At 36.6% G+C, this 11520-nt stretch overlaps 1 protein-coding gene across 1 annotated transcript in view; it reads right to left on the reverse strand.

The window, feature by feature from the left end:
• The window catches only part of LOC139945725 (3',5'-cyclic-AMP phosphodiesterase 4C-like), a 126022-nt gene extending 115145 nt beyond the window's left edge, over positions 1-10877 (reverse strand). The window contains exons 1-2 of the mRNA XM_071943097.1: positions 10811-10877; positions 9608-10347 (exon numbers count right to left, since the gene is read on the reverse strand). Coding sequence (XP_071799198.1) covers positions 9608-9675 — 68 coding nt within the window. The 5' untranslated portion in view covers positions 9676-10347; positions 10811-10877. The remainder of the gene's footprint in view (positions 1-9607; positions 10348-10810) is intronic.
• Between the last annotated feature and the right edge of the window lie 643 nt (positions 10878-11520).

An 11520-nucleotide genomic window follows, 5' to 3' on the forward strand; every position in this document is an offset into this window, starting at 1 on the left:
AATTTTAATCAAGATCAAAGGTAAATAAAATGGTAACAAGTGAAAATCAAAGCATTGACTAAATAACCTGTTCACCAGACATGAGAAAAAACTGGGGGAGCGAAGCCCCATAACAAGTTCCAAAAAGCAATCAAATTAAGCAAACGTAGGTTTTAAAAAAGCAAGCAAAAGCAACCAAAAAAAAAGGAAACAAATTGCCACTGGATCATCTCTCAAAACACAGTTCTTGAAACTGTCCTTTTACAAGGCTTTTATGTATACCTTTGGTTTTTCGAAATTTGTGATTGTTTTAATCCTATTCATATATATAGATATTTACACAAAAACTAAACTGTGAAAATTTCATTTAAAGGCAGTTGTGTTTTTGAGACATTGCCTAAAATCCGGAGCGGCTTAGTCCACAAAGGAATAATAATTCGAAATTGGAATACACAATCTGAGAACAGCTTATAACAGTAACTTTTCTCAAATTCACATTTTGGGCAATGAAAACTGATATTTGTTTCCGTAACCACATTACTTTACAACAAAATGATTCTCAAAATGCTTTATGCTATCGAAAGCTGCTGTACTTCCAACCAAGCAAGTTTTTATTGCCATTGTTTAGGAATGGTTACTAAACATACCGCTTCCCTTTAAAGGATTTGGTTACTTTTTCAAAATGTCCATAGATTTACATTAAACTTACAGGGTTTGAAGATAATGATAGTGGAAAGCTTCCCTTCAAATATTACTTACTGAGGTGCTGTAGTTTTTGAGAAATGAGTAAAACAATGTCATGAAAATACGTTTGTAAATGATTAAAATAATTTTATTTTCATGACATTGTTTTACTCATTTCAAAAAAACTACAGCACCTCAGCACGTAATATTTTCAGGGAAGCTTTCTACTATCTTCAAACTGTGTAAGTTTAGTGTAAATCTGTGGACATTGTGTTTTTTGTCCTACAAAAGTTACATATAGACCCTTTAAAGGGACATTATAGATATATTGGTTTTTGCTAACAAAACAATTGCTGGCAGTGTAAGCACCTTATGTAATCCACCCTGTACATAAACTGACAAACCTGTAGAAGTTTGTGATCGATCGGCCATCTGGGTCACAAGAAAATAGTGAGAAACTGGTAACACATTTTGCATGATATCGATTAAACAAAAATGAATAAAATGCTCATTGAGTGATAAACTCCAAACAAGAAATTAGTTTTATTCACTTCTTACATGTATATGAAATTTCAGACACAAATACATCAAGGGATGTTTTCTACTATCATCATCATTAAGACCGTGTAAGTTTCATGTAAATCTGTGATCTTACGCGATTTTTTCTTCTTCAACTCTATAATATTCCTTTAAAGGAACAATTTGGTGCATCAAGTTTTTATCTGGAGGCTTCCCCTCTGTGGCCCAGCTGCAGAGATAAATGATCCCACCTCCTAATTCCAAGGCACGCCTGCCATTTGCTGGATTTTTAATTAGCTGTTTTAAAACTGTCAGAGGGTTGAAATTTTAAGAGAATCTCTTCAAGAACAGAAGGTCTAGTAGATGGGAGCTTCCACTGGACCATAAATGTTTTTGTGTAGAGCGGTAACCCGCTGCTTAAATATAGGATTCAGACTGCCTCTAGCTACTGGGCAAGCTCAGTGGTCTAGTGGTAATAACGATAACAGTATAATAAACAGCATTTATACAGCGCATTGATTCCTTAAAGTGGACACTATTGGTATTTGCTCAAAGTAATTATTAGCATAAAACCTTTCTTGTGACGAGTAATGAGGAGAGGTTGATGGTATAAAAGATTGTGAGAAACGGCTCCCTCTGAAGTGCCATAGTTTTCGAGAAAGTAGTAATTTTCCATGAATTTGATTTCGAGACCTCAGATTTAGAACTTGAGGTCTCAAAATCAACTATCTGAACGCACACAACTCCGTGTGACAAGGGCGTTTTTTTCTTTCATTATTATCTCGCAAGTTCCATGACCGATAGAGCTCAAATTTTCACAGGTTTGTTATTTTATGCATATTGTTGAGATACACCAACTGTGAAGGCTAGTCTTTGACAACTACCAATAGTATCCACTGCCTTTAACGCTCTAAACGAAAGAAGCGAAAGCCAAAAACATTCACAAAATTTAATAAATAGAGGCCCACATTACTGAGTTATAAAATACTAGACATCTGCTCTAGAATGGCAAAGGTCATGAGCTTAAGTCCAATTCTGGGGAGTTTTTCAACAGCTCAAGCGAGTATGCAATGATTAATGAACATCAGTGTATGGGTAAACCACAAATGGTTGTGTCAGTGAAATTAACATTGTATTGCAGGTACCGGACTGGTGAAATCTCGCAAGACAATGCTCAATGCAAAAACATGGCTTGTTCTTGTTTCGGGGGTGAATCCGAGCTATTTTGAGTGAGATAGGATCAGTAGCATGTATTGACAATTTCAAAGTGGCATAACTTAAGTACTATTTTAGGAGATTTTTTTAGGCTATTTTTTTATCACCAATGCAAAGCTAAAATAAAAGACCAAATTTGCTTAACATCTTTTATTTTATTTTTATATTCATCTTTTGAAGAGGTTTTGAGCTGGAAACCTAAAACCAATCAATTAGAAAAAGTGCTATATATAGTACTTGTTGGGAGACAACACTTAACTGCCAGATGTCGGTTGAGAGGTTACTGGCACACTCTTTAAAAAAAAGCCAGACTAATACCTGGCAGTCGAGTGGGTATTTTAAGCCTGAACATGCGGAGCAACCGAGGGGCGCGGGCGGAAGGACCACCTTCACACTTTTTATAATGACTACAAAATGTGTGGAGAAATTCCACTGACTATTGTTTAAAGCCATTGGACACTTTCGATAAACAGTATGATGCGTGTCTTTTTGATATAAATTTCAACAGGGAGTTGAAAAATAACTGGAATAAGTATTTTGTGAGATACCGGTACCTGGTGGGACATCCTTTGTATGTTGTGCATGGCTGAGTGAAATAATGTCATTAAAACAAAGTGGATCGACACATGAACTTGTACGAGTCTACTGTATCATCTGCCAATGTCATTTAAATCAAATTTTATTAATTTGAATTCAACACACATGTTAATAATAGGGAGTCACATTATACAAAATGTAAATTGTGTTTATGTACCAAATGATAGAAAATGTGCATGTTTTTCACCAAAACAGCAACAGCTGTATTTTCAAAAGGAAAGCAATCTGCCTACATGATTCTCTATACAGATTTATTACAAAAACAATTCTCAGAAAACAAAATCAGTACATAGGCCCTACAGTATTTAGGCTTGTTAATCTACATGCACGACTGTACGCTTATAGTATCTATTGCATGATCTAATTTTGTCCAGGAGTGCAAGATTTTTTTTCCTAGTAACTTTGAGTCCTTCCTATATAAAGTTCCATTTGCTTTGAACATTTCCTAGAATCAGAAACTGAACACTGTAATACTTAATGGGCACCTGGGAGGATGGAATGTAAAGATATTATTGAACCCCATGTAGTTTCACATTGAGATGTAACACCCATGGAGATTGCACCATAGAGGATGGGTTCTTAAAGGAACACGTTGCCTTGGATCGGTCGAGTTGGTCTTTGAAAAGCGTTTTGTGACCGTTTATTATAAAATGCATATGGTTAGAAAGATGATGTGAAAGTAGAATACAATAATCTACACAAATATGCCTCGAAATTGCGTGGTTTTCTTTTTACCTTGTCCAATAACACGGTCGGCCATTTATGGGAGTCAAAATTTTGACTCCCATAAATGGCCGACATTGATAGTTCGCGACGTAAAAAGAAAATCATGCAATTTTGAGAGATACTTGTGTGGATCATCATATTCTACTTTTAAAACATCTTTCTAACCATATACATTTCATAACAAACGATTTCAAACGCTTTTCAAAGACCAACTCGACCGATCCAAGGCAACGTGTTCCTTTAAGAAGAAATAGTTGCTGGTCAAGCAGACAAGGCTGGACAATGGACTGAGTGACCTTATCACAGGTCATGATATTGCCTTATGCAATGTCAGACTGCACAAAGCAGTCAAACTCTCGGGTTTGAACTGATTTGTGAATATCGCTAACGATAACGATGCGAAGACAACGCATTCTATTGGTTACAGTGCTTCACGAAGAACACGCCCATGCTCATTCAACCAATCGAGGGCATGCATTTTTAACCTTCTCGTTTTCGTTCTCGTGATCGAGGCCTGTGTGACTGGGCCTTGCTCTTGAGTATTTTGGTCCTCACAACTTTTATGGACCTGTAATTCTGGTCCTCCCGCTCTTATATATTCTGGTCCTTAAACTTAAACTCATGGGCCTACTCATTATGGACCTAATTAAACTGAACACAGCCCGAACACAACTTTTCATGCTTATTCCAAACATGTAAAACAAAATAACAATCAACAGAAAATTCACTGTCGACAGCTGTCATCAACCGATTTGTATACTTCATGATTGCATTGACATAAATCTTTCTCTTCCTCTATGTGTACTGGACCTACAATTATTTGGGGGGGGGGGGGTTCATTAAAAAAAATAAAAAAATAAAAAAAAAGATAAAAAAAACATCCATCACCTTGGACATGGATGGAAGTTACGAAACACACAGCTGAAGCAAGTGATCCCTTTGCTATGCCTACATCCGAAGGTCAACCATTGATACCCATGTAAAAACTCATCAGACGTGCTCCAGCAAATTAACAGACAGACAATACGATCCATCACAAGAACCCTATAACCCCGAGTGGTCCACTCAAGATCAGCGAATCCAAGCAATCAGATGAAATTTAAACAATCTACAAGAAAGAAAAAAAAAAATTCACCCAAGTCTCCATTAGTAGAGGCAAACCCCATGGGAAGTGGGTACTGATTTGAACAGGGTATGGATGATATGACTACCTCTTAAGATTTACTGACAAGTGATACATGAGCTTGGTGATGTGGAAGTCTTGTATTTGTAGAGTCAGGGTCCCTTATAGAAATCGAGACATTTTTTTGTGCATCTTCCTGGGAGTAATCTTATTAATTTGAAGATTATCAAAATATGGAAAATTTGAAGGGATACATATTGGTTTTTGGAAGAGTAAACTGAACCTATCTGTTACTATTTGTTGGGGTATTTGGTGCTATTTACAGGATTTGGAATTGCCTCTAATAGACCATGCAAGTCCCGTGTGTATCGAAAACAAGAAAACAAAGACTGTTATTTTTAGGGAATCATATCTTGATGATAATTCTAAAAACAATTTGTGAAAATAAAGATCGCAAGATTAATACAATTTCAATTTTTATAAAACACCGTACACAATTTGTTTAAATCAACATTCAAACAAAATTAAAGCTTGAGTTGAGGCTGCTGATGTTTTTATAACTCTATTTGCGAACAAGATAATTTAGATAAAAGGTCTCCAATATCAGAACTTTCCAATGGCTTGTCCTCGCTTTACATGCTTTAGAAAACAACATTGCAGTTTAATCAGGAATGAAACTGACGATCTTGGCCGGCTAGATTTTGTTTTCTTCATTTTTATGTTAATGAACTCAATGATCTTACAACAGTGATTGAAAAACAGTATGCCTTGTGTGTTAAGTGTTCCGTTAAACCTTTTGAGCTACACAGTACAAGCCCTATGCCGTCTTGAGGATTTTCACCCCAAATTCGAGCCGATAATTCATTCCTTTGAAAAAAAACAAGGTATTATTTTGTCCAACAGCAAATGGAAGTCATTTACTGACAGAATACAGTAATTCTTTTACAAATTATTATTTTAGCAGCATCCTGACAAGTCAGTTATGAAAAGAAGTTTCTGACTGGCAGACCTAACTGTCAGAAAAGTTGCCATACAAGTATTGATTTCATATTTTTGTTTTGACAAAGAAAAAATTTCCCCTTCAAACATCCGATCAGGCCCTCTTCAGAAACAACAAAAAATCTCTCACTTGAAGGCAAGCCGCTCAGCTTGAAGAGGAAAAATAATAATAAATGACTTTGTGTTATGAATTCAATGATCTTAAAATAGCGATTGAAACACAGTATGCCTTGTGCGTAAGTGTAGATTATTGCATCCAATGCCGGTGGAAGTGCTCATTTCAACATAAGAGAGAATACTATAGAGACAGCAGTAACCTAATCAAGCCTACTTCGTCTATAGACACAGACAAAATTGATCTATTTATAAAACTATAGCCTCAACCAGGAAAGCTGTTTATTTTATACCTTGGATTATCATAGCATTAACTTGACAGATTGTGGGTGATGGAAAAGTATCGTCCAACATTCAATCTATTTTTTTGTAGAGATAATAATAGTAAGAGCACTTATAATGCGCCAGTATCCATCACAAGTGATGCTCATGACACAAACACCATTTTTATAAATTGTTTGTAACTCAAATCAAGCAAATAATTTCATTTTCACATGGATTCTTAGGATTATAATCCGACAAAGTTTTTTTTTCCGTATCGAATACAATAGATAGTTGCTTGAAACATGAAGCTAAATGTCATGGCTCAAATTTGAGTTGGAAAATCCAAAAGACTGCCGGGCTTGTAGCTCAAAATTTGTATTGGACCATGACCAGGGCTCAGTTTCATAGAGCTGCTTAAGCAAAAATAAATTGCTAATAAGCAATAAGCAGAAACATCCTTGCTTAGTAAAATTATGCTAAGTAAACAACAGCTAAATACCAGTCACAAGCACTACAACACACAATGTATATGGCATGACATTTGGCGAGTAACATGTGTAAAATATAAACAAGCTATTTTCGTGCTTAAGCACATTTTTTGCTTAAGCAACTCTATGAAAATGGCCCCAGAATTCAGAGTCGATTCAGATCCAGAACCACAGTGGTAGCAATTAAGCAGCTATAAACCTACATTCATAAATACCTTAGACAGTTTCGCTATTCCTATTGGTGTAGAGCGGGTCACGTGGGGGTGTTTAAGCAGTTGATAATGACCAGCTGGAGCTGTTTATAACCATTTGTTTTCGGATACTTTACATGCATACTATGCGCAGGAATGCATCCCAAAAGTTATAAATCCATCTCAGTCATAAAAATGCAACACACAGACAGAGCACAAGGGCGTCGGAAAATGGATAAGTTTTATAGAGTTTCTTACTGTATTACGCCTTTTAAGCAAAAAGGTATTTATGAATGGGAATGTGACTCGTTCTTAAACTGTCGTTTAAAACCTTGCAGGGTCGTGGCCGTGCGATAAAGGCCCTCGCCTTCGGCTCGTGGCAATACCACAAGAATACTGAGATGTAAAGAGGGACAGGACAGTTTGCAGTCATGCTATGTGAGCTTTTATTTTATCCAAACTAGGTTATGACAACTATCTCCTATTTAGATGCAGCATGAGCAACATCACAAATTTACGACGACTGAAAAATCGGTCTGCTCGCATAGTTTTTCAGGTTGCAAAAACATCATTCCTTTGCACTGCTACTTAAAACACTCCACTTGCTTCCGATTAATAACAGAATAGCTTTCAAAAACACTATGTTCACAAATCTCTCGATGGTCATTCTCCAACATATCTCACTGACTGTCTACAGTCCTAGTTGTAGGTAAAGACTTTGATCTGCTAAAGAACTCATAGACTTGTTGGTGGTGTGTTTTTTTTTTTCAGCGTTTCTGGCTTGAGCGATTTGCCACCGACTGTAAAGTCTTGCAAAACACTCCAGAAGACACTCCTGCTGTTAGGTATTTATTCATAACTGTTAATTTATTTGCTTCATAATTTATGTAGAAAGCACTAAATATATTGTAAAGCACTATGATCATGTCAATATCGGCACAGTGCAATATACATGTAAGCACTATCGGGCCTTGAATTACGTTCTTGAAGGGGCATAGCAATTCAATAAGGGGCACTCCTATGAGGAAAATTTAAATTTATTGGAACTTTGCAAAGGGCACCATCAGCAAAAGCTCAGGACACCACAGCAATTGCTGCTTAGTGCCGTGGGCTATTGTGAGGCCTGCACTGCTTATTATTAGGGATTGAATACTGGATGTAACCGTGAAACAGCAATCAACACTAAGTAACTACAGCATACAAAAAAAACAGACACTTTAACAAACTCCTCTCAGATCCTGTGAATTTGTTTTCAAACTACATGTCTAGCACGAAGCATCTTTGTAGAAAAATGTCATGGCCAATCAACAAGAAAGAAAAAAACAAGTGTATGATCTAAGAAAATAGCAGAACCTTGACCGATTGCATCAGGAGTTTGTAAGAGATTATCGTAAATAGGAAGAAGATTTTGGGGCTCTCTTTTTCCAGTTGACGACGATTAGAGAGACAAAGACTAAAAGCTTGCCAACTAAAACAATGAATGCTTGATTGGATAATTTCAAGATGGGAAGGTGACTTTTGATCCACTCTAGGGTTCTCTCGTTTTTCCATTTATTTCAGAGACTAAATTCTTATCGCTTTTTTTTTTCCTTAGGGGAGTTAGTTTCAGACGTGTCTTTGCCTGCGTCTTTGGCTGTTTTTCCTTGAGACGAAATGAAGAACAGCCTGCGGTTATTGTTAAAGCAAAATGCAGCTGCGTTTGAGCTGTGGGCTTTTTACTTATTCTTCCCAGTCTGTCCATACTGACATTCAAATGTTTGTGTCGCTAAAGGATAAATCTAATTACTTATTAGGGCACAATTTAGGATGAAATTGACTGCAAAAGGATTTGGTTTTTGTTTATCTATGGAACTAAAGTGGCTGAACAATCAACATGAGTGATTCCAGAAAGAGTAATTGATTAAATTATGCGGAAAGAAGGACGATAGAATGAACATGTAAGAAAGTAAATTAAATAAAGTTGTACAACATAAAAACCTGTCTCAAATGGTTACAGTCTGCTGTAGGAAGAGTGGTTGTTAGTATTAAAGGGCAGGTTTTAATTTAATTTATGGCTCTTAAAAACTCTTGGTTTGAAGCCTACAGCAGCTTTCGATAGTAAAAAGCACTTTGAGAAAAATGTCACTTCAAATTATGGTAGCCTGGTGTCATATTCTAAATGTCATCCGCCAAAAAAATCTACAATTTCAAGAGATTTTCAAAAGAAACTTAAATACATAAAAAAAATATAAAAACTAATAAAAAGGAGGAAAATTACATTAAAAACCCTGCCCATGTCATTTGTCTGTCCATGAAAGCTCCAAAATATAAATACATGAAAAACCACACTTCAACATACAGTACTGACCTAAACTTATGACACATACGGTTTTCAACTGACAGTCAGTGTCATTGAGTTAATGGTTAAAGATTTGAAAATGTCAGAAAACTTCAATATGGAATAACTACATGTATACAAATGCATTATTAAAAACCAAAACATGTAGCAGAGTTGATATTTTCTAAATGATGAATACTAAAAAGCAAACTTTTCCCAATTAAAGTCGCTGCAGAAATTTTCTGTAGGGCTTTGACAGAGAAGCCTTTTACTGACTAAACACATGTAGAACATTCCAACACACGTACACTATAGCACCGTGTACAGATGTTGCACAAACAGTAAAACAAAACTAAATAAACAGGTAGAGAATAGGAATGGATTACTTTACCGGAAATTCACATTTGCCAGAGTAACCCTCCGTGGCCGGTTGGGACGATGTCGTCGAGCGGGAATCATCCTGATGTCAAAATCCCTCTAATCTTCCAAAAGCAATACTACCAAAACGCTGTATCCCTTGTTATCACCCACCGTTACGTGTGTCACAGTCAGAGCTGCCCTGTTAAGTCTAGCAGCCAACTCAAACTGTGCAATTTCTTAATCTAACGACTAGCAATTACGTCGATGATGATCCGCTGCAAAACACCTGGGTTGCTCTTCTAGTAGATGCAGCCCCTCCCCTATGAAAGACAGCTCTCTTGACTAGCTCAAGGGTACACCTATACAATGATACTATGTTTCCAGTAATGTGTTTATAGCTGCGGCTGCTGACGAGTACAGCTCCTGTGTGGAGACACTGTCATTGAGTGTACATATGCGGAGCAGTGACAGCCAACCCAAGTACAGTTTTTTTATAGATGATGTTAACTATCACAAAGCTTGCTGGAGCATGAAACTACACTGCTTTAGTCTTGGACATGTTGGACTTGGTGCCTGAATGTTGACTATAGGAAACTCACAGCTGTGTGGTGCATGCCGGAGGTGGCTCTCTGTTCAGGGTACAGTGATGAGTGACAAAGTGTTGACTTTCTGAAGTTCAGTTCCTGTGCAGCTGATGCTTACACGAAAAAAATGTTAAGTAGACTCTGGACTGGTGGATATAACAACTGAGACTTCATCACCAAAGTTGTGCTGTCGGTACAAAGTTATTCCAATATGGATGTGAAAAGAACACATTACTAGATAATAATAGACTGTTATTTAAGTGAACATGAATGTCTATTTCATTCACTTTTTATATTACAAGGCCACTACATTGGCGTTGTTACTTTTTAATAGTCCAGAAAAGGCATCCTGATTAACTACTTTTTGTCGAAAAGAAAATTTTGGGATTCGGATGTTTTCAGAGTGAAACAAAAGGTTGTCTCTAAAGTCAAAATAGGTTTTTTTTAAAATACATTCCGCAAAATAGAGTTAACCAAGAGCTTTTGAAAGAAATTGTTTCAAAGTTTGCAGCACGGAAGAGTAAATTTAGCAATGCATCCTTGACATGACAGGCTCATATTTATTTCAATCTAAACAAACGTCAGGGATGTACAAACATAACTTTCCAAACAACAATTATACAAGTTTATACAAGTCAACTGTGAATTACCAGCAGTGGTGAGATTTCAAAGTCCAGCACTCAAACCACAGTGTCGCTGTAAACAAGCACACAAGTCGTTCTGGACAATCGGAGTCAACACAAACACCCTTATAATATAAAGAACTCTAATATAATGGAGCAAGGAACTCTCAGTCCAACCCAGAATTAAAATATAGAGGAAGAAAAGCCCCACAGTAATTGTGCCGTGTCTATTACCCAGTCCGAGGGTGGCATCAGTTCCGCTCAATGAACATCAATGAATAGGAGGGACTAAAATTACCGCAGTCCTTTGAACGGTTAAAGGTTGACAAAAATGCTAGCGCATACTTCATGGCGACAAGTAATAAGAAAAACAACCTCCCGGGTTTCTAATTTACCTCTATACCCTCAGTGGTCGTTATGGAACTCCCCCCTTTTTTTAATTCAAATTTTCGGACTGGTCATTTGTTGACTTTAGGGTTGCATGTTATAAGTCTTTAAAGGGAAGGTAATTACAAGACCTTGTACAATGGCAATGTTTGTTCACCAGGAAACTACACACTCAAAGATATTGTATTTTTTTTATATTTAACCTGTAGGGCATTTTCAAGAGCAGGAAAATAATCTTGAAATTAACAATTCTGAAGAGTGTTTCAGAGGCTCATGAGATGAGTGTTAGTAATAGAATTTTGGTTTGCAACTGTAACGCAAACAATTTTTCCTTTTTGAATTGGCAAAAG

This window comes from Asterias amurensis, chromosome 13, assembly GCF_032118995.1.
Source record: "Asterias amurensis chromosome 13, ASM3211899v1".
Classification (NCBI taxonomy): domain Eukaryota; kingdom Metazoa; phylum Echinodermata; class Asteroidea; order Forcipulatida; family Asteriidae; genus Asterias; species Asterias amurensis.